The following is a 22719-nucleotide window of genomic DNA, read 5'->3' as shown; positions in this document are numbered from 1 at the left end:
ATATTCTTAAAATTAAAAAAATTAATTAATTTTTTTTAAATGTTAGATGAGAATATTTAATGTTTTGTTTAAAAAATACTTTTTAATATTCCATTAGTACCCTTATCCCACGGACCAAACCATTAGTAACACATTTTATAAATTTTCAAAAGTAATATTAACATTCTTAAACTTTTATTAAAAAAAAAAATTAGCGATAATTTATAAAAGGTAGAGATGATTTTCATCTATATATTAATTATATATATTAATTATAAATTAATGAAGTTGATACTACGAATATTTTGTAAATATACGATTATTTTTTAATTTTTTTAAAAAATTTAAAATTTTTAATAAATTTTTTTAAATTTAAGAATATTTTTTAACATGATTAAACAATTAATGTATTATTTTATGCATATTTTTTTTAAAAGATAATATTTATTAATTTAAATAAAATTCTTTTAAAATTTAGTTAAACAATATTTCAAAATGCCCATAAATTTTAAATTTTTATTAATAATACTTTTAATTTTTTAAAAAAAAATTAAAAATATTCGTATGGTTAGGATATGGACGAATCTATGAGTAACATGTTTAAATTATTATTTTGATGATTTTAATTATACCCAATTTTGTAAAAATTAAAATTAAATAGATAATTTTTAAATATAGTACTAACAATAATGGTATTTTTTTAAATTATTAAAAAAAAGTTAGAAAAATATTTAGGATATTATTGAAATTTTAAATTAAAAAATATATCTTTTTATTGATTTAGATGTAATTTAATTAATTTAGCCTAAAAAGAATAAAACTTCTCCGGCGTTCTTCGTCATAAATTTCACCATAGAATCCTCTCCTTTTCTTCCTCATCCACTTCGTTTCAACTTATCCATTAACGTCATCGTCTTCGCAACTTTTCAGGCTGTGCCATGGGAGTTCTCTCGTTGTGGAGCTTGTTTCGCTCTCCTTGCGCCGTCAAATTTTCTAGGTATGCTCTTCCATGGCGAATTTCTTTACTCCATTTGGGATTCTGTTGAATTTTGTGTTGCTCTACACAATAGTAGGTTTCCCTTTGCGTTTGTAGCATTCATTGAAATATACTTCAGGTGTCCTGTGTTAAAATTTTATGTTCGGACTACGTGGATCCTACGTTGATTGGGAGGAGAACAAAATACCTTTGTGAAGGTGTGGAAACCTCTCCCTAGCAAACGCGTTTTAAAGTCTTGAGGAAGTGTTGAGGGGAAACCTGAAAGGGAAAGCCCAAATAGGACAATATCTACTAGCGGTGGGCTTGGGCCATTACTAATGGTATAAGAGCTGGTGAGCAATGTGTCAGCGAGGAGGCAGAGCCCTGAAGGGGGTGGACATGAGGTGATGTGCTAGCAAGGATGCTGGCCCCAAAGGGGGTGGATTTGGCGGGGGTTCCACATTGATTGGAGATAGGAATGAGTGCCAACGGGGACACTGGACCCCGAAGGGGATGGATTGTGAGATCCCACATCAATTGGGGAGGAGAACGAAACATTGTTTGTAATGGTGTGGAAACCTCTCCCTAGGAGATGCGTTTTAAAATCGTGAGGCTGACAACGATATATATCGGACCAAAGCGAACAATATTTGTTAGCGGTGGGCTTGGACTGTTACAAATAGTATTAGAGCCAATTATCGGACAGCGTGCCAGCGAGGACGTTGGGCCTCCAAAGTGGGTGAATTGTGAGATCCCACATCGGTTGGAGAGGGGAACGAAGAATTTCTTATAAGGGTGTGGAAACCTCTCCGTAATAGACGTGTTCTAAAACCATGAGGTTGATAGCTGATACATAACGAACCAAAGCGAACAATATCTGCTAGCGGTGGGCTTGGACTGTTACAAATGGTATCAAAGCTAGTCACTGGGCAGTCTATCAGCGAGGACGCTGGGCTTCCAAGGGGGGTGGATTGTGTGATCCCATATCAGTTGGAGATGGGAACGAAACGTTCCTTATAAGGGTGTGGAAACCTCTCCCTAGTAGACGCGTTTTAAAACCATGAGACTGACCGCGATACGTAATATGCCAAAGCAGACAATATCCGCTATCGGTGGGTTTGAGTTATTACAAATGGTATCAAAGCCGGACATCGGGCGGTGTGCCAGTGAGGACGTTGGCTCCTAAAGGGAGTGGATTGTGAGACCCCACATTGGTTGGAGGGGGAACAAAACATTCCTTAGAAGGATGTGGAAACCTCTCTATAGTAAACACATTTTAAAACCTCAAGGGGAATTCCATAAGGGAAAGCTCAAAGATGACGATATTTGCTAGCGGTGGGATTAGACTATTACACTCTTTTAAGTCCGGTGTCAAATATGTCATAACGTCTCTCTCCTCCTTTCAATCAGGATGATTGTTTAATGTTTCAAACTGTTCTTCAATCCAAGAACTCCAAACCTTAAATTCTGAGAATAGATATCTATATCAAACGATACTCACTTCTTGACAGCTTATGAATGGATGTTCTTGTAGTTTCCACAAAGCCATTTGCATGGCTGATGAAGTATCCATATCCAAGCATCATATGGTCAATCACTTAGACATTTTTTCTGGCAAACGATTTCCAAGAAGGCTGTTCTCGCAGTTCATTGGTTCGTATCCGATCTTGTTATATGCAAATCCTAGTTTCAGTGCACCGATGATGGACGTGCAAGAACCGGAAATAGTTCGGTATGTATTTCATTTGTAACTTTTTTCTTGAAATGTTCATATCATTTTCTTAACATCACAATGAAGAGGGCTGCCATGACCATCCATCAAAAGTGCTTTACATGTTCTCATTTGGAATTGTTGTTTAAATTTTGAAGCTTTCAGGACGCTAAAGCTCGACAGTGGAGTTCGGATTCAAGGTAGAATTTCTTTGTTTAAAATCTCAAGATTTAATAAATCTTTTTGTAACGACCCAAGCCCACCGCTAGTAGATATTGTCTTCTTTGGGCTTTCCCTTTCGGGTTTCCCCTCAAGGCTTTAAAACACGTATACTAGGGGAAGGTTTCCACACCCTTATAGAGGATGTTTTGTTCTCCTCCCCAACCAATGTGGGACATCACAATCCACCCCCCTTCGGGGCCTAGCGTCCTCGCTGGCACTCATTCTTTTCTCCAATCGATGTGGGACCACCACCAAATCCACCCCCCTTTGGGGCCCAGTGTCCTTACTAGCACACCACTTCGTGTCTAATCCCCCCTTCAGGAAACAGCGAGAAAGCTGACCATCATCCGGTGTCTGGCTCTGATACCATTTGTAACGACCTAGGCCCACTGCTAGCAGATATTGTCCTCTTTGGGCTTTCCCTTTTGAGCTTCCCCTCAAAGCTTTAAAACGCATCTGCTAGGGGAAGGTTTCCACGCTCTTATAAAGGGTGTTTTGTTCTCCTCCCCAACCAGTGTGGGACATCACACTTTTAAAAGGTAGATTACAAGAAAAAATTAGCTATAATCGTTATCAAACAAGTCCTTGGTTTCTTGTTAGTGTTTACAGAAGAACATGTTTGGTTGTAATGTAGCAGGCTCGTTTTATGGCGTTTTAAATATGGTATAGATTTAGTTCCTTCTTCATACTGATTATGATGAAAACTACATAATGTGTTCAATGATTGTTCTATATAATTCTTGAATATGGAAACAAATAAGGTCTATGATTAATGATTTCACTGTACTAACATTTTTAGTTCCAATTAATAGAAGTTCTTGAGGGAGATGGAGCAGAAGCACATGAAGGAGACTTGGTGGAGTTCAATTATGTCTGCAGGCGTTCAAATGGATATTTCGTTCATAGGTAATGTATTTTTCTGGTGTTTTAGCTACTAACTTGCAAATTTGTTCATGGAGTGGGAACGAAGCATTCCTTGTAAGTGTGTGGAAACCTCTCCCTAGCAGACGCGTTTTAAAAACCTTGAGAAGTCCAAAGAGGACAATATCTACTAGCGGTGGGCTTGGGCTGTTGCAAATAGTATCAAAATTAGACACTGAGCGGTGTGTCAGCAAGGACGTTGGGCCCCCAAGGGGGTGGGATTGTGAGATTCTACATTGGTTAGAGAGGCGAACGAATCATTTCTTATAAGGGTGTGGAAATCTCTTTCTAGCAGACGCGTTTTAAAAACTTTGAGGCGATACTCGAAAAGGAAAGCCCAAAGAGGACAACATCTGCTAGCGGTGGGCTTGAGCTGTTAAAAATGGTATCAGAGCCAAACACCGAGCGGTGTGCCAGCATGGACATTGGCCCCCAAGGGGGGTGGATTGTGAGGTCCCACATTGGTTGGAGATGGGAACGAAACATTTCTTAGAAGGGTGTGGAAACCTCTCCCTATCAGACGCGTTTTAAAAAACCTTGAGAAGTCCAAAGAGGACAATATCTGCTAGCGGTGGGCTTGAGCTGTTACAAATAGTATCAGAGCTAGACACCAACTGGTATGTCAGTGGGGACACTGTGTCCCCAAAAGGGGTAGATTGTGAGATCCCATATTGGTTGGAGAGGGGAACGAAACCTTTCTTATAAGGGTGTGAAAATCTCTCCCTAACAGACGCGTTTTAAAAACTTCGAGGGGAAGGCTGAAAGGAAGTTAGAATGTAATCCCTAAAAGTACAAGGACTAAATCATTCACATTGCCTCTGTTATCATATTCACAGCACGGTAGATCAATTCAGTGGAGAAAGCACACCAGTAATCCTGCCTTTGAAAGAAAACCAGGTAATCTCTTCTTTTACATCAGTTCTTCAAGAAAACTATGGGGGCGATAAACTTTCGATAATTTTGAATAGATATTAATTATGGTCGTTCTATTTTTCGATGTGCAATGATCTGTTTACGAGTGTGTAATTGTCGATAGCGGATATGCTTGTTGTCGATAGCGGATAGCTTCAGTTTATGCAGCCTATCACTAGAACTTTGCTGGTTTTTGGAAGATCCTCTGTTAGTTAGCTTGTATAATCTTCTCTTTTTAAAAACGCTTAGTTTGCTCGATCAGCTTTCGAGTTCTGTATCATTCAATGATTGGATCAGCTTTCGAGTTTTGGCGTTTATTACTGATGATATTTGTTTCTTACAGATAATAGAGGGCTTGAAAGAGGTTCTGGTTGGCATGAGAGTTGGAGGTATTGTATGGATATTCAATCATCTTTACTCAGTTTGCTCTTATGCTTATTTTACCCTTAGCCAATCAAGCTGTTCATGGCTTTTATTATGCAGAAACCTCTTCAACTTCTTTGGATTAGCCTTGTATTTTAGGTTTCTATTGTCTTAACTTCTACCTTTTATAATCGCTTCGTTTGCTTCACGACTTACGGCTGAAATAGGAAACGAGAAACATAAACGTTCCTAGATCACCTTTAATCTTGCACATCTGTTAATGGGATATTTCTCATATGTGAGATCCCACGTCGGTTGGAGTGAGAAATGAAGCATTCCTTATAAGGGTGTGGAAACAGTTGCCTAACAGACGCATTTTAAAATCGTGAGGCTGATGGCGATACGTATTGGGCCAAAATGGACAATATCTGCTAGGCGTGGGCTTGGGTTATTACAAATAGTGTTAGAGCCATACACGGGGCAGTGTGTCAGTGAGGACACTGGGCCTCCAAGGGGGTTAATTGTGAGATCTCACATCGATTGGAGAGGGGAACGAAGCATTCCTTATAAGGGTGTGGAAGCCTCTACCTAGCAGGAGTGTTTTAAAACTGTGAGGCTGACGATGGTACGTAACGGGCCAAAATGGACATATATGCTAGCGGTGGGCTTAGACTGTTACAAATGGTATCAGAGTCAGATATCGTGCAATGTGCCAGCGATGACACGTTAGGCCCCCAAGGGGGGTGGATTTGAGATCCCACATCAGTTGGAGAGGGGAACGAAGCATTCTTATGTGGAAACCTCTGCCTAATAGACACGTTTTAAAACCGTCAAGGAGGTCCTTTTCTTTCTCCGGACCGTTGACTCGCTTGGCTGTATGGGCAGGTTCTCCCTCGTTGCTGCGTTCTGTTAGGCTATGGATTATAGGAACAAATGTAGTTGAATGAGACAGCAGGCGGGTTACACGTTCCACTGTGCCGAGATGTGAGGTGCAAGTGGTGATGATCACCCCAGGGTATGCGCGGGAGCCCTTGACAGGCACTCCAGGACCTGCCAACGCTCATGAGGCGATACGTAATGGGCTAAAACGGACAATATTTGTTAACGGTGGGCTTGTAGTGTTACAAATGGTATCAGAGTCAGACATCGGCGGTGTGCCAGTGTAGACATAGAGCCCCCAAAGGGGATAGATTGTGAGATCCTACATCGGTTGGAGAGGGGAACGAAACATTCCTTATAAGGGTGTGGAAACCTTTGTTTAGTAGACACGTTTTAGAACCGTGAACCTGACGGTGATACGTAACGGGTCAAAACAGATATATCTGCTAGCGGTGGGCTTGGGCTGTTACAAATGGTATCAAAGTCAAACATCGGTCAGTGTGCCAGCGAGGACACGTTAGGCCCCCAATGGGGGTGGATTGTGAGATCTCACATCAGTTGGAGAGGGGAACGAAGCATTCCTTATAAGAATGTAGAAACCTCTACCTAGTTGACACGTTTTAAAACCGTGAGGCTGACGGCGATACATAACGGGCTAAAACGGACAATATTTGTTAACGGTGGGCTTGTGGTGTTACAAATGGTATCAGAGTCAGACACCGGACGGTGTGCCAGTGTAGACACAGAGCCCACGAAGTGGGTGGATTGTGAAATCCTACGTCGGTTGGAGAGGGGAACGAAACATTCCTTATAAAGGCGTGGAAACCTTTGCCTAGCAGACACGTTTTAAAACTGTGAACTTGATAGCAATACGTAACGGGTCAAAACGGACCAGTGAAGAACAAAGTTCACCCTCTATTGGAGTGTCATTTTTCCTTTTAACACAGAAATGCGTTTATTATTTGTTATCAGGAAAAAGAAGAGCACTTATCCCTCCGTCTGTGGGTTACATAAATGAGAATTTGAACCCAATTCCTGAAGAGGTAAAGCAAAGTTCTTTCTCTAATCAGCATTAACATTATAGATTATCCATCCTAATCACTTGTTTTGGTCGTATTATTTCTTAAGCATGACAACGTTGGTCGATAAAATTAAGTTCGCTTTGTTGCAGTTTGGTCCTCGACGTAGTCTTTTATCGCATCGGAACGAGCCCTTGATATTTGAGGTGCAACTTTTGAAAGTTCAATGAGTATCATTCTCCGTCGATATTGACTTAAACCCTTGTATATTCAATGTTGATATTTGAAAATATGAGTAGAAAGTTCTTTCCTAGCGGGCTCACATCATCGTTATGTGGTGTGTCCCTTGCCATTATTCGGCTATAGCACTTCGACTGTAATCAGAGGCCGAACGAACGTGTAATTGCTATTAAAAGACGGAAAGTTAGAAGACAAATGTTGATATTTTCTTTGTTGTATCCAAAAAGAACATACTCTCGATGATCATAGCCTTGACTTTCTATGTTATTAGTACAGTACTGGAGCGTTCTAGCAGGCTTGCTACCTTATTATTATTCCGAACTTGACACTCATCAAATCATTGGCCCGGGGTGCTCCCGTTGGCCTAATTACACGTGTTTTTGTAGCTTTGGCCACATACTAAGGTTGCAAAATTGGGTGGGACACTTGAGTTATGGTTTGAGCTATTTGTTTGTAAAAATATTAGATTTTGGAACAAATAAAACTTTAATGTTAAATGAAATTAACAAAATTGTACAAACTTTGTCATTTTTTTTTTTTTTTTTTTTTGGGGAAAATAAGGTTTAGAATCTAATCTCGTGTTTGATTTTCGGTGAATGGTGCTTTTTTGTAAAAGATTAGTATAACTATAAAGTTTTGCATTATTTTACGTAAATTGTAAAAGTCTCAATCCTTCATGTTGTGGTCCCCACAGAGCTTACGGGGGAGGGATTGGAGAGAGATTTAAATATCTGTCCTAGTACGATGATAATATTCTCGAGTCAATATATCGTGTTTTTATGGTCCAAAATTATAGTATAGTTTTGAAATTTGTTTTTGTCTGAATAATATGATTTTCTTTTTACGTTTTTAAATAAAAATTATATAAAAAATGAAAATTATATAATCTCTGTTAAAAACTTGAGACTGACCTAATCTCCTAATCTCGGTAAAAAAGTAAATAAATAAAAAAATTTACAAAGATAAAAGATTAAAATAAGAAATGGAGAAGAACGGTTCCATCTATACCCTACATCTCTCGAGATAGCCACATCGAGTGAGCTGATCGAATAATTTTTCATCGGCTTAAGCATAAAAAATAAGATATCTTTTTCGGTATAAACTAGTAACTTTTTTTTTTACTGTCGTTATTTTATAAAGTTGGATAAAAAAAATTAACTTTTGTAAGTAAATGAGTAAATTTGGCATGAAAACATATATATGCTGAACTCTAAAAAATAAAAATGGAATTTTTATTATTTTTTATTGTTTTATTTATTTATTATTATTATTATTTATTTTATTGAGAATTTGTTCTTCTGACCATAATATGGGCCGTTGCTGTTTCCCTTCGTCGCGAAGGCTTCTTCCTCACCATTTTCTTCCAGAAGAACATGCCAAAATCGTTCGATTCCTCGGGGATATCAATTCCACAACCCAATTTCTGCTCCCAAATCAGAGCAAATCCTGACATTTTCTCGATTTTTTAAGCTTCGATTTGAAAGAAAGCGATGCTGAAAACGGCGCAGGGATGGTTCACGCAAGGGGATAGTAGTGGGAGTGATAATCAGGTCAAACCGACCTCTTCGTTGCTCGCCAATTGGAATTCTTACGCAGAATCACAAGCTGCCGATGATAGCAGCTCCAATTCGAGAATCGGTTTCGATCTTGAAAATGCTGTTAGGTCAGCGAATGAAACCGTTTCGGGAACTTTTAGCGTGTAAGTCTCCGATCGATCCTCATATCCATCTTAGAAAAGAATTTGAGATTGAATTTTGTATTTGTTTTCTGGATCATTGGGTACTCGAGTTCTTGAGTAGTAATCTGTTGGGTGTTGGGTAAATTTGCTGTAGTGTTGCTACTTCGGCTATGGCTGTTACATTTTTCTTGAGCATGATTTGATTGGCTGGCTATGGGGAAGTTTGGGAAATGTTCTACCGTAGGCTCTTGGAATTTTGATTTGTCTTTTGCTGTCATTTGAATTATTGAGATTTTCATTTAAGAATGTTGGATGTCTAGCATATGAACTTCCATTTGAGAATTAGAGAGTTAAGATTGGATCTGAAGAAACAAAGAATGTCATTATGGTTGCCAAACAGCATGAAGAGAAATTCTCCTAAGGCTAGGTAGAATATAGCTTTACATGTTTGAAGGTCTTGATTTGTAACGGCCCCATGTTAGGGCTAACCGATATTGTCCTCTTTGGGCTTTCTCTTTTGGACTTTCCTGGAAGGTTTTTAAAATGCGTCTACATTGTAAGGTCGTACTCCAAGTGTTTGAACTGGTTTTCAAAATAAATGGGAAATGGCTGGATGTTGTCCTTTCTAGTCTGCTAGCATTAGAATATTGAAAAATTTCCAACCAATTAAGTCACGTCTAAGGCGCAAAACCAACTCAATTTCCTGCTACTAGAAACGCTTCCTGTCAAAGAAATTGAGCAATAAACCCTTGAACTCACAGATGGAATTATGAGATCTCACGTCGGTTGGAGAGGAGAATGAAACACCCTTTATAAGGGTGTGGAAACCTCTCCCTAGCAGACGCATTTTAAAAACCTTGAGGGGAAGCCCGAAAGGGAAAGCCCAAAGAGGACAATATCTACTATCGGTGGGCTTGGGTCGTTACAAATGGTATCAAAGTCAGACACCGCGCAATGTGCCAGTGAGGAGGCTGAGGCTGAGCCCCAAAGGGGGTGGACACTAGGCGGTGTGCCAGCAAGAACTCTGGGCTCCGAAGGGGGTGGATTGGGGGTCCCACATCAATTGAAGAAGGTAACAAGTGCCAGCGAGGATGCTAGGCCCCAAGGGGGGTGGATTGTGAGAGCCCACATCGGATAGGGAGGAGAACGAAACACCCTTTATAAGGATGTGGAAACCTCTCCCTAGCAGGCTCGTTTTAAAAAACCTTGAGGGGTAGCCTGAAAGGGAAAGTCCAAATAGGACAATATCTGCTAGCGGTAGGCTTGGGCTGTTACAATAATCAATGAGTTTAAGGCTTCCAGATTCGCTCCAAAGAAAAACAACACCAGCAGAAGCACGAGATGTGTTTGAGGCCATCTTGTCAATATTTCTAAAGTTTCTAGGAGATTATTCACCTGTGTTTGGACACATCCCATGGAAGGGTTTCCTCCAAAAGGAACGACTTACGAACTAAAGGATAGTATACTTACGAACTAAAGGATAGTATCCTTTCTGATTGCTTTGTAATTTGATCCTTGTACAGGGTTTCTAAAGGAGTAAGAGAACTTCCTGGGAACCTCCAATCTGCCACTAGCAATGTTCCCTCAGGAAAAGCCCTGATGTATTTTGGTTTGTTTCTAGCAACTGGGGTTTTCTTTATTTTCATTGCGTTTGCATTGTTCCTCCCTATCATGGTTCTGGTGCCTCATAAGTTTGCTATCTGTTTTACCCTTGGGTGTTGCTTCATCATTGGATCCTTCTTTGCACTCAAGGGTCCTAAGAATCAGCTTGCACATATGTTCTCAAAAGAGGTACCCTTGGTCGATGCTCCTTTTATTACGTTTATACCGACACCGTCCCGATATTTTAGCTGATTCTATTCTGTTATTTGTTCCTTTGTTTCACAATGCAGAGACTTCCTTTTACGGTGATCTTCATTGGATGTATGTTTGGCACCTTGTACGTTTCCATGGGGCTCCACAGCTATATTCTCTCTGTTATCTTCTCTGTATTACAGGTATCTAAACACAAGGCCTCTTCTTTCTTCATTATTCTACAAAATTTTATTCCCATATTGCAGTTAGTATCTTTCTACTTCAGAATTGTTTATTTATTTTTTTATTTTAGAAGAAACAATAGTGGTTGAATTACAAGTTTAGTCCATGAACGTTCAAGCTTGTGTTTGAAAGTTCCTTGAAGTTTAAAAAGTATCTAATAGGTCGGTGAACTTTTAATTCTGTATCTAAAAGGTTCTTGAACTTTGAAACTGTCTCATAAGTTCAGTGACTAATAGGGAGTTGAACTGCACAATCACACAAAACATTAGATTTATCTTCCAAACTTTATTCCAGCCATAAATCCACCTTTGAGGAAAGCATATGGACAAAACGAGCTCACTTAAGATGAAAAGCCAAGTTTTGAGTGAACTCACAGTGGATGATCTCGCTGTCTTAGTAGCGTTGGCAGCAGAGCAAGGGGCCGGGTGTCCAGTAGGGAGCTTTTCTTTGCACCTTATTAGCAGTGTTCAAGCTTCTACAGATCTTCGACTAAAAGAATTTCAACTTTTCTGGGACTTTAAGCCTCCAAATGTAGTCCATCAGGGGGCTTCAACTTTGCTTCAGGTTTAGTAAGGTGAACGAAGGCTGATTTTGCTGGAAAACCATCCTAAGCCTTTAGCTTCCAATAATGCTGTTTTGATCCATCCCAATTTGAACAATTTGAACAGCATTGTAACAACCCAAGTCCACCGCTAGCAGAGAGTGCCCTCTTTGCTTTCCCTTTCGGGCTTTCTCTCAAGGTTTTTAAAACGCGTTTGCTAGGGAGAGGTTTTCACACCCTTATAAAGAATGCTTCGTTCTCTTCTCCAATCGATGTGGGATCTCACAATCCATCCCCCTTTGGGGCCCAGCGTCCTTGCTGGCACACCGCCCGGTGTCTCACATCGATTGGAGAGGGGAACAAGTGCCAACGAGGACACTGAGACCCGAAGATGAGTGGATTGTGAGATCCGACATTGATTGGAGAGGAGAACGAAGCATTCTTTAAAAGGGTTTGGAAACCTCTCCCTAACAAACGTGTTTTAAAAACCTTGAGGGGAAGCCCAAAAAGATAAACCCAAGGAGGACAATATCTGTTAGCGGTCGATTTGGGCCGTTACAATCCAGCTTCTCTGTAAGTTCAGCCCACTTCATTACCTCTCTATTGAATAATCTTCTTTCCTAGATTCCAAGTCTAATGGACATCATCCCGACAATCAATCTGCAGTGGTCGACCCCTATTTTTGAAGTTCATGCATAGAACTCCGAGAAGAGAGAGGACTCACCCGACTATTTTGTTTATGATTATCCTCCTGGCTCACATAGTTCTGCACCACATGCACGTCAATTTCAACCTATAACATATTGGTAGGAAGGTTATTAGGGTATTATTGTTTGTTGGTTACAAATAGAGGGGCGGGGAATGAGGAAGCTTGAGAGTAATCTCCAGAAGGGAAAGTCCAAATATCTCAAAACACTTCGTTTAACTTGTAGTTCTGATATGTTTTACATTTCAATACATTCGAGTTCTATCACATATATTAAAGGTACATTTCATATCTACCGCGTTCTTTATCATACACGACACAAATGGTTCGATTTTGAAACGTTATGATTCCTCCAGGTTCTTGCACTTGCATACTATGCTGTTTCATATTTCCCTGGTGGGTCTACTGGGATGAAGTTTTTGTCATCCGCTCTTATGTCTTCGGTTATGAAATGTTTTGGTAGTTGATCTCGACTCCAACGTGGCATACGCTAGGTGCACCGCAGATTTCTCTTCTGATTAGAGATCTTTGTTAACGTTCGGGAAGTCTGGGAAATGATCCACAACATATTGCTGAGTGTGTAAACTAAAAGTATTAGCTACAGGCACCATTTTTTGTGTTCTCTGGTTGTTTCATCCCCATCATCATATTGACTGAGCTATTCAGCAACTGTAGATGAAGGTGGTGTGAAGGCCTTGGGGCATTGTTGTTATTTTCTTCCATCACAATTTGAGGCACTAGAGAATGAAACTAGATTACTTCATCCCGCTTCTTTCTTGTCGTTTTTTTCGTGAAAATCTTACCTATCTCTCTCTTAATTATATCGTGCTAAATGTATTATTTTTTCCGTTCACCATTCGAGAGTGCGGATTAAATGGTGAGTCTTATCTATTAAATTATGCTCAATTGACAAGTTCATGTATTTAATTGATCAATAGTATAATAATTTGCTCGATATATTTCACTATATGATGTTTTGATGGTATAATTTATTACGGAACAAGTTTGTTAAATAAACATTTTCTTTTGATATCACTACACAACCTATCATCTTGTATTTTTAAATTTAAAAAAAAACCAATATAGACATATTTCTTCGTAAAATAAAAAATCAATGTGTCTCGTATAATATCTAGAGATGTCCATGAGATGAGGTAAGGCAGGGACAAGAAGCATTCCCCGTCTTCATCCCCCATTTATTTCATTCTATTTTTTAATATATTTTTTAATATAGAAAAAAAAAAGCATATGCATGTGTGTATGTGTTAAAAATATAATTGTGTATGTGTTCAAAATATAATTATATTAACCGAGGCGAGGACGGGGTGGATAGGGAATTGGTTAGGGATGAAGACAGAAAATATAATTTCATCCCCGACCCAATTTATCTAACTATAAACCTCCTCTGTCTTGTTGAACACAGCACTCCAATCCTCATACAAAAAAATACATTCCTACCTAAAAACACTCATCTTTTTTTAAAAAAATCAGTCTCCAAGGGCGTAGTTATCCATTACTATATTCAAGTTAAGGCCAAGACCTCGACGGTTTCTCCAATGTCGAGAGGTCGATCAACCCGAAACCTTGATTCAAATAGCCATATGAAGAGGTTATATTTTAACCATAAATAACCATATAAGTTGGCTAAAGTAGTTCATATCAATAGAAAAGACGTGTCATTTCTAATCGTTCCTACCATAAACAAAACTCCCCCAACAACTTATGTTGCAACTAATGAAAAAAAAAAACGAGTAACCACCATCGTTCGAAAAATTCTCAATTCGGTCCTCAATCTTTTAAAATTTTTAAACTTACCCCTCATCTTTTGACTTTTCTCAATCGAAGCATCAACATATTCTCGTATCGAACACGACACATGGAATGCACCTGTCCAATAAAAGCATAAATTATTGATCAATCAATCACCTTTCAGTAAACAGAGAAGAACAAAATGATATAGAACAAATTGAGAATTTTAAAAAGTTAAGAGGACTAAGTTGAGAATTTCCCTAAAACATTATGAACTAAGGTGAATATTTAACAAAAAAAAAACAACCATTTTATGAGGATTTGCTAACCAAAGGAAAGAACAAAAGGAAAAATGAACTGTTTGCTTAATAAAGATTAAAAACAGGGAGAGAAAAAACCATATTCCCGTATTAAGAACTAAGAACCAAACCAGAGAAGGAATAGAGAGAAGGATCTTGAATTCACATACCTCTGTTCTTCTTTTTCTTCTTCTCCTATAAACAAAACATGGATTTCCCCTTTGTTCAATCCAAATCAGATCATTTTGTATCATAAGTTTTGAAGAACAATGGCTGCAATTCTAAGAAATCCCTTTATTCCTTCTCAATTCTTCACCATAGCCTTGATTTTATCACTAAGTATCCGTCTCTTTCCATGTTGTTACTCCATTGATGAGCAGGGTAGAGCTCTTCTCACATGGAAGAGTAATCTAACGAGCTCTACAGATGCTTTGAGTACATGGAATCCAGAGGACCCGACACCGTGTTCATGGTTTGGAGTTGTCTGCGACTCCCATGGATATGTAGAGGAGATAACCCTGGCATCACTGGATTTGCGAGGTACATTGCCATCGAATTTCCAGGCTCTTAAGTTCTTGAGGACCCTGGTGATATCTGAGACGAATATAACCGGAAGAATCCCGAAAGAGTTTGGAGATTATAACGAGCTCAGAGTTCTTGATCTTAGCCAAAATAACCTTTTGGGAGAAATCCCAGAAGAGATTTGCAGGCTGGGGAAGCTGGAGGATTTGTCCCTTCAAAGCAATGGGTTTGAAGGGACGATACCGTTAACGATTGGGAATCTTTCGAACCTCGTGTATCTTAGACTCGCAGACAATGAAATCAGTGGGGAGATTCCAAAGAGCATTGGAATGTTGCAGAAGCTTAATCTTTTCAGAGCTGGAGGGAATAAACTTCTGGAAGGTAAATTGCCAATGGAGATTGGAAACTGCAGCAGTTTAGTCATGTTAGGCCTAGCCGAAACTGGAATCTTCGGAGCTCTTCCTTCATCGATTGGGATGCTGAAAAATATACAGAACATAGTCATATATAAAGCACAACTTTTCAACACAATCCCGGAAGAGATCGGAAACTGCAGTGAGTTGCAAACTCTTATATTGTATCAGAATAGCATTTCTGGGCGGATACCTAGAGGAATTGGGAAGCTGAAAAAGCTTCAAACACTTTTTCTATGGTTGAACTTGTTGGAAGAATCTATACCAGAAGAGATTGGAGACTGCGAGGAACTCGTAATCCTAGACGTTTCCGAAAATCTTCTAAATGGAACCATACCGAAAAGTATAGGACGGCTACCTAAACTTCAAGAGTTTCAACTAAGTCTTAATCAGATTACGGGTTCAATACCTCCGGAAATGTTTAATTGTTCGACTTTGGTTCATGTGGAAGTAGACAACAACAAACTTTCGGGCGAGATACCGGTTTCGGTAGGCAACCTTAAGAACTTGCATTTATTTTTTGCTTGGGAGAACAAATTAACAGGCAGTATTCCCAGCACTCTCTCAGACTGCCCTGATCTCCAGGCCATTGATTTCTCGTACAATCACTTGACGGGTTCAATACCGAAAGAGATCTTCGGTTTGAAAAATCTCACGAAACTTCTTCTCATACGAAATAATCTATCGGGAATCATTCCACCTGAAATAGGACATAGTAGGACACTATCGAGGTTTCGACTGGCTAAGAATAGGTTTGGAGGTACTATTCCATCAGAGATGGGACATTTGAAGAGCTTAGATTTTCTGGACTTAGCTGAAAACCATTTTGTTGGAGAAATTCCTCAATCGTTATCGAACTGTGACGTTCTTCAGTTTATTGACCTCAGTTCAAATGAGTTCACCGGTACTCTTCCAATCGAACTGCCGATGAGCCTACAGTTTTTAAATATATCCAACAACAGGCTTGAAGGTCAGGTCAACCCGGGCATCGGAGCTTTGACGGAACTAACAAAACTTGACCTGAGAAACAACCAACTTTCAGGGCAAATCCCAGCAGAAATTGTTTCCTGTCAAAAGCTTCAATTTTTAGACCTCAGCAACAATTTCTTCTCTGGGGAACTCCCTAAGCAATTAGGTATAATTTCTTCACTTGACATTGCTCTTAATCTAAGTTGGAATCGTTTCTCAGGTGAAATCCCGTCCGAATTCTCTGGTCTCGTCAGGCTAAGTATTCTAGACCTCTCCCATAACAACCTCTCTGGGGACCTAAGCCTTCTTGTAGAGCTTGAAAACCTTGTGACTCTAAACATCTCCTACAACCACTTCTCCGGCGAATTGCCCGACACGCCATTCTTTCAAAAGCTCAGTAAAAGCGCCATTGCTGGAAACAAAGACCTCTATGTTTCAGGCGAGCAAGTAATTCCTGAAGGCAAGTTTGAATCCAGAAACGTAAGCAAAGAAGCAATAAAGATAGTCCTGCCAATCTTGATCAGCATAAGTGCAGTGCTTTTCTTTTTAGCGATCTACTTGCTAATTCGCACACAAATGGCTAATTTCATGCTACTGATAGATGGCGATAAATGGGAAATAACCCTGTTTCAAAAACTTGATATCTCAATCGACTACATCATTAAAAACTTAACTGAATCGAACGTGATCGGTGCTGGAAGCTCTGGTGCCGTGTACAGAATCACAACCCCAAAAGGGAAAACAGTGGCAGTGAAGAAAATGTGGTCAACCGACGAATCTGGAGGCTTCAACTCTGAAATCCGTACTTTGGGATTAATTCGACACAAGAACATAATAAGGCTACTGGGTTGGGGATCCCACAGGAATTTGAAGCTCCTGTTTTATGATTATCTTCCAAATGGAAGCTTGAGCTCTTTTATCCATGACAATGGAAAAGGAGGAGCAGAATGGGAGGCCAGATACGACATCCTCTTAGGAGTGGCTCATGCTCTAGCATATCTTCACCATGATTGTACTCCACCAATCGTACATGGCGATGTGAAAACACTGAATGTCCTGCTCGGCCATGACTTTGAGCCATACCTAGCCGACTTTGGTCTCGCCAGTAATGTGAGTACAAACAACAGCAATGATGCTTCAAAGAAGCCAATACTCAGACAACTTGCTGGCTCTTTCGGGTACATGGCTCCAGGTATGTTCATTTCTAACCCCCCCTTTCCAAACCCTTCGGCAAATAAACCCCATGGATTCATAATTACCTGATGATTACAGAACATGGGTCGATATTGACAGTCTCAGAGAAGAGCGATGTGTACAGCTTCGGTATAGTGGTAATGGAGGTTCTAACAGGGCGGCACCCTCTGGACCCGACATTACCTGGAGAAGGCAATTTGGCGCAATGGGTTAGAGACCATTTAGCCACAAAGAAAAACCCAGCCGACATTTTAGACTCGAAGCTTAGAGAAAGAACCGAACCCACAATGCGCGAAATTCTTCAAACCCTAGACGTCGCGTTGATCTGTGTCAGCGTCAAGTCCGACGATCGACCCCCCATGAAAAGTATAGTCGCCATGCTCGAGGAGATTCGAAGTGTCGAAGTGGGGAAAGCTGCTGCCGATGACCCCAAGGCGGAAAAGCCGGTGGTGATTCAATCGACCCTGCAGAGGAAGTTTTCGTCTCAAGGATCTTTGTATTGCAAATCTCCTTTGTAGAACTGAAAAATCAATTACAAAAAACTTCAAACATCAAATATCTACAAATAACTGAACGATTGAACAATGAAATATGTTCGACTTAGCAAATGACTATCAATGATTTGTTTCTATTCTCAAGGAAGAAACAAGAGCACAACCCTCTTCTGAACGTGAACTTCCTTCGTGTTCGTGTTCCAGCCATGTTGTTGATGGTTACATGCCTGTTTCAAACCTCTTTTACATCCTTTTATGTTAAATGGGTCTTTACTATTCATGTTGTGTCAATCCAAGGTGTATCGATTACCAAAATCATGTCTCTAAATGTATTATAGAGAATGTGACTATTTGTCAATTCTTTCCACCAGAGTTATATGCTATCAAAATTGTGGTTGTTGTTATAATATTTTTTTTTTCAAATGGTTTTCCATACATTTCCTTACTCATGTTTTCTAAAATAATTTTTTTCAAACGGGACCCGAGGCTTGATCATATGTAAGTTTGTCCACAAAGTCTGACTTTCGTATGACTGACATGTTCACCGAGTTAGAACAAGTGCTACAAAATTGTTATCCCATTACCACAAGAGTGTGATTGGGACACCCGCATGCTTACCTCTAACGACTAGCGATATTTGACGAGCAACAAATGGTTCCTCTGGTGACTCAATAGCTCCCGACCATAGGGGTTGGGTCACATGCTTACCTCTATTTTCCTTAAAGCATACAACCTCTTTGTCTTGTAGTTTGGGCCCAACGAACAAAATGTTGAATTGAATTTAGTCCTTATATTTTTAATAAGTTTAAAAGTAGTTGCTATGAGATAATAGTAGATACGAACAACCCTCCTAAGACGTCCTATTGAAACCAAGAAAGTCATTATTCCATATGCGTTTATATTAATTGCTCTTATACAAATCTTAATATGATGGTGGCAATAAAAAGGACTAAATTCATTCGATTTTGAAAATGTGAAATCTTGGCGGTGTAAATCAATTCTACTGTACTTGCCTTAACGTCAATTCTCCCACGTACAAATATGACTCAAATCGATAGCCTGTGTATAGCTTAATTAGTAGACTAATCCATAGCTCAATCCAAATTCAAGACGTTCATATCCAACCAATGTCTTGAACCTCTTGCACAAATCCATCAAAGATCAACTCTTGGGCTAAACCCGACCCGAACTTTGTGCAAAATATGGGCCTTTCAGGTCACGGTCATTGGGGAGGATATGGTTGAATTATCTAAAATTTAAAGTGTGTTTGGGAAGGCTACAAGATAGGGGTGTACATGGTCCGGGTTAGGTTTAGCCCAACCCTATCAATCCCAACCCAAAACTTTTCACAACTCAACCCAACCCAATATTTTCGGTTGGGTTAGTCAAAAAAAAATTTTAACTTTTATTTATCTATAATTTATAATTATTCAAATACAATGTTAAATAAAATATATTAAAAATAAAATATATTAAAAGTTCACCAACAAACACAAATCAATCCATAATTATTCATAAATAAAAAATAAAAAATAAAAAATAGTTAAAGAAAAAATATATATAAAGATATATCATAAAATTAAATAAACAATAAACTATGGTATATAGGAAAAAAAAATACAATTTGAAATAAAATATATTAAAAGTTCACCAAAAAAACAAATCAATCCATAATGATTCATTAATAAAAAATAAAAAATAAAAAAATCAATAAAAAACAACCCTACCTGAAAATTGGTTAAAGAAAAAAAAAAATACAATGTTAAATAAAATATATTAAAAGTTCACCAAAAAACACAAATCAATCTATAATGATTCATAAATAAAAAATAAAAAAATCAATAAAAAACAACCCTAAAAATTGGTTAAAGAAAAAAAAATATATAAAGATATATCATAAAATTAAATAAACAATAAACTATGGTATATAAGAAAAAAAATACAATGTTAAATAAAATATATTAAAAGTTCACCAAAAAAACACAAATCAATCCATAATTATTCATAAATAAAAAATAAAAATAAAAAAATCAATAAAAAAGACAACCTAAATTTACTGAAAATTGGTTAAAATAAAAAAATATATATAAAGATATAACATAAAATTAAATAAACAATAAAAACAATTAATTTAAAGATATGATATATAAGGAAAAATATATATATATATATATAGATGCTTATTGAGTTCCTAAAAAATATATATATATATATATATTTGCCTGGATTCGAACTTGGGCATGAGTCTCCTCGACTGACCAGAGTGGTAAGAAAAAAATTCTTAATATATTTTATATATTTAAGTTTGACTCGGGTTAACTCGAGGGTTTTGCCCACGAACCCGAAAACTGAACCGATTCAATTCGAGTTCAGAAAAATGAACTCAACCCTACCCAAAATGCTAATCCAACCTAACTCAACCCTTATAGTTCGAATTGGGTTGGTCCGGGTGGTTGGGTTTAATGTACACCCCTGCTACAAGATCTTATTCCTTACGGTAGTTTTACTTTTGGTCTCGAAATTTCATTAATTCAATATTTGTGTTGAAAAGAGAGAGAGAGGGAGAAGGAAACCCAATAATATAAATCAAACCAAAACTTGGTATCATAAACAGGGACTCAACCATTCATTCATTGTACAAAGGAAGAACAATTCTCCATAGGGCAATCAGATCTCAAATGTGCCAATTCAGGAGGTGAACAGTTTTGGTTTCAGCCATTTCTCCAAAAATCAATACTTTCCCAAGCAGATGAGGATCAAAGGCCTGGAAATCCTTGAAAATCTTCATTAGAATACTAAGGAGGGTACTCGGTTTCTAACTTCTTAAGAATGGCTCTAGTAACACCCCAGTCAAAACCCCGGTATTGAAGCCACCTAACTATTCTCAATTTTCTAGTCTCTTTCGGTATATCCCGACCTCGCAGCCACTGTTTCGAGGCTCGAACGAATAAATGATCCATTGAAATCTTTGACAAACTCACACTTGACATTTCATCACCAAACTCTTCACCATCTTCAAAAACAAGTTTAATTGCTTTCTCAGCAACTTCCCCTCCTATCCCCTTGTTTACAAGTGCCTGGTTCGAAAATTAGCCTCTCATTCTCAGTATCATAACAAAAAGTTCCCAATTGGTAAACGAGTTTCTCTAGTCCTATCGACTAGCTTTCTTATCAACGATGAGAAGTGAAAAGGTTGAAATAGACGAGAAAATAAAGAAGATCAACGCTTTAGCTGGATCGCAAATGAAAATAGAAGTACGTACCTGCTTGATCTTCCTGGGTCCCCAACTGGAGGACGACCACCTTGAATGAGAAAATCCTTCAGCATACAGGCCATCGTTGATCAACCCCCTAAAATATAATTGAAGGGCTAAGATTAATGTCATATGAGTTGCAACGGTGGTTGAATTAGACATCAAAATTCATATCTATCATGTCAAGTGTAGAAGGTTAATTTTGTCGAGAAATAACATAATTATAAGTTACGTAGCCATTCAGGACCTGCTCTTGAAATCATTGATCACTGCTTCCGCTGTGCCCGGAGAGAACCTCTTGCCAAGCAATTTCTTCCTCAGCTCAACTGCAGTGAAGGCTCTGTAGAATGCAATCACAAGCTTAATATTCTTCTTGCAAAAGAAAATACATGTATGGTAACAAATTACAAAAGTAGGTCAAGCAACTCATTGATGGCCATCATTTTAAAGCTCAGGCAAAAATCCTTTGGGCACCACGAGACCAGCCCGAATCCAGCTAGGTTCTCTTTCTCATGTCCCCTTCCCAACAATTGTACCTTGTCTTGGGGCTTGGCTTTACGAGAGAAAGCCCGCGAGAGAAAAAAATCTTTCTCTTCTCGTCCCGGATCATATTCTAATGCGTCCACAGAAGAGGAAATCGTAATGCATCTTGCTCAGTAGGCATAGCTTGGGGTGGGAGTGTAGGGTGGGTAAGGTAAGGAGGCCACCAAAGAGGGAGCCAAACGGCCTATTAAGCGCAGCTAAGCTAATATGCGCCAGAGAAAGCCAGGTGTCGGAGGTAAGCTCTATTCGGGCCGGAGCTCCAATGGAGTCTTTGCCCTCCTCTTGACACTTAAGTTTGGAAGGAATTCCAGAATTTTTTGTGGTCAAGAAATGAATGGAAATGTCTTTTCGGATAAGCTACTTTATTTGTTTTTACTCTGTGTTCTACTTCAATTTTTTTTTTCTTTTGAACTTTCTTTTTTCTTTTTTGTAGATATAGCCTAACTCAGATTTACACTAGCTGAGCCTCTTTTTTGAAACCCAAAGGCATGTAGGGATTTCTATCTCCCCCTCTTGTAAATCGCTCATCTGATCTCTCACCGCTCTAAAAATTCTATTATTACTCTCGAGTCAAATTCACCACAAAATTGCAAAATTTTAAGACCAGTACACGTATAATTCAAAGTCCTAGCAGAATATTCTCACACAAATCTGTCCAAAACTTGTTTTGTGTTACTTTGACAGTGTCACCAGTTCAATCAGATCAGTGCAGATTCCAAAATTAAAAGACAGGAATCACAATTTACATACAGTTACCTTGTTGCAAGTAATTCAATTGCCAATTTCTCAGCATCTTGCCTACTTTTATTTCCCCGCAAATCAACCTTTCCATCATAACCTTTCTTGCCGTAAATATTTTCCTTCTCACCTACTGCCTCAGGCTCTTGCAAGTGATCATCAACATAGCTCAAATTGTCATGAAATTCATCTTTAAGTCCTAAAAATGAAAGCTTCATTGAGATAAAATACAACTTTCTATTAAAGAAAAGTAGGGAACAAAAGAAAGGGAAGATAGGAAATACTCTGAAGCCAACACTAAAGGAAATTCCCACCAAAAAAATGAAGGAAAATAAAAATTAAAAAAAAAAAAAAAAAAAA

At 38.6% G+C, this 22719-nt stretch overlaps 4 protein-coding genes across 10 annotated transcripts in view; 3 read left to right on the top strand and 1 right to left on the bottom strand.

Moving 5' to 3' along the window:
* Positions 1–814: 814 nt before the first annotated feature.
* Positions 815–7516, top strand: LOC111443666 (peptidyl-prolyl cis-trans isomerase FKBP16-1, chloroplastic). 6 transcript variants are annotated; one of them, XM_023081582.1, is made up of 8 exons: positions 815–976; positions 2490–2687; positions 2832–2866; positions 3701–3794; positions 4646–4706; positions 5065–5110; positions 6936–7006; positions 7135–7516. In XM_023081582.1, exons 1-8 carry the CDS (start codon positions 918–920, stop codon positions 7210–7212), a joined length of 642 nt encoding a protein of 213 aa, XP_022937350.1. In that variant the 5' UTR covers positions 815–917; the 3' UTR covers positions 7213–7516. The 6 variants fall into 6 exon arrangements, with proteins under 6 accessions (XP_022937350.1, XP_022937352.1, XP_022937354.1 ...); XM_023081584.1 differs by having other exon boundaries at positions 7092–7516; XM_023081583.1 differs by having other exon boundaries at positions 819–976; positions 2467–2687.
* A 987-nt stretch (positions 7517–8503) lies between these two features.
* On the top strand, positions 8504–13097 carry LOC111443623 (protein transport protein SFT2-like). Of its 2 annotated transcripts, none has more exons than XM_023081529.1 (4): positions 8504–8921; positions 10424–10691; positions 10793–10897; positions 12541–13097. In XM_023081529.1, exons 1-4 carry the CDS (start codon positions 8713–8715, stop codon positions 12649–12651), a joined length of 693 nt encoding a protein of 230 aa, XP_022937297.1. In that variant the 5' UTR covers positions 8504–8712; the 3' UTR covers positions 12652–13097. The 2 variants fall into 2 exon arrangements, with proteins under 2 accessions (XP_022937297.1, XP_022937298.1); XM_023081530.1 differs by lacking the exon at positions 12541–13097 and adding an exon at positions 11130–11636.
* Positions 13098–14501: 1404 nt separating this feature from the next.
* Positions 14502–17848, top strand: LOC111442893 (LRR receptor-like serine/threonine-protein kinase). The gene is made up of 2 exons (XM_023080453.1): positions 14502–17328; positions 17409–17848. The coding sequence occupies exons 1-2, from the start codon at positions 14502–14504 to the stop codon at positions 17846–17848; spliced, it is 3267 nt and encodes a 1088-aa protein (XP_022936221.1).
* A 2558-nt stretch (positions 17849–20406) lies between these two features.
* LOC111443139 overlaps positions 20407–22719 on the bottom strand; it is a 4625-nt gene continuing 2312 nt past the window's right edge. The window contains exons 3-6 of the mRNA XM_023080804.1: positions 22378–22558; positions 21326–21418; positions 21088–21175; positions 20407–20901 (exon numbers count right to left, since the gene is read on the bottom strand). Coding sequence (XP_022936572.1) covers positions 20620–20901; positions 21088–21175; positions 21326–21418; positions 22378–22558 — 644 coding nt within the window. The 3' untranslated portion in view covers positions 20407–20619. The remainder of the gene's footprint in view (positions 20902–21087; positions 21176–21325; positions 21419–22377; positions 22559–22719) is intronic.

The sequence above is a fragment of the Cucurbita moschata genome, unplaced genomic scaffold (genome assembly GCF_002738365.1).
Source record: "Cucurbita moschata cultivar Rifu unplaced genomic scaffold, Cmos_1.0 Cmo_Scf00005, whole genome shotgun sequence".
Taxonomy (NCBI): Eukaryota; Viridiplantae; Streptophyta; class Magnoliopsida; order Cucurbitales; family Cucurbitaceae; genus Cucurbita; species Cucurbita moschata.
Note: the sequence above shows the minus strand (reverse complement) of the source record. Positions and strands in the feature narration are given on the sequence as shown.

What these genes read in the sequence shown, in the direction of transcription:
- LOC111443666 (XM_023081582.1), top strand. Translation starts at nt 918, where the DNA reads ATGGGAGTTCTCTCGTTGTGGAGCTTGTTTCGCTCTCCTTGCGCCGTC. An exon ending in CAGTGGAGTTCGGATTCAAG is followed by an intron (nt 2,867 to 3,700) that starts GTAGAATTTCTT and finishes TCCAATTAATAG; the next exon opens with AAGTTCTTGAGGGAGATGGA. An exon ending in TGCCTTTGAAAGAAAACCAG is followed by an intron (nt 4,707 to 5,064) that starts GTAATCTCTTCT and finishes TGTTTCTTACAG; the next exon opens with ATAATAGAGGGCTTGAAAGA.
- LOC111443623 (XM_023081529.1), top strand. Translation starts at nt 8,713, where the DNA reads ATGCTGAAAACGGCGCAGGGATGGTTCACGCAAGGGGATAGTAGTGGG. An exon ending in GTTTCGGGAACTTTTAGCGT is followed by an intron (nt 8,922 to 10,423) that starts GTAAGTCTCCGA and finishes ATCCTTGTACAG; the next exon opens with GGTTTCTAAAGGAGTAAGAG. An exon ending in CACATATGTTCTCAAAAGAG is followed by an intron (nt 10,692 to 10,792) that starts GTACCCTTGGTC and finishes TTCACAATGCAG; the next exon opens with AGACTTCCTTTTACGGTGAT.
- LOC111442893 (XM_023080453.1), top strand. Translation starts at nt 14,502, where the DNA reads ATGGCTGCAATTCTAAGAAATCCCTTTATTCCTTCTCAATTCTTCACC. An exon ending in TTTCGGGTACATGGCTCCAG is followed by an intron (nt 17,329 to 17,408) that starts GTATGTTCATTT and finishes TGATGATTACAG; the next exon opens with AACATGGGTCGATATTGACA.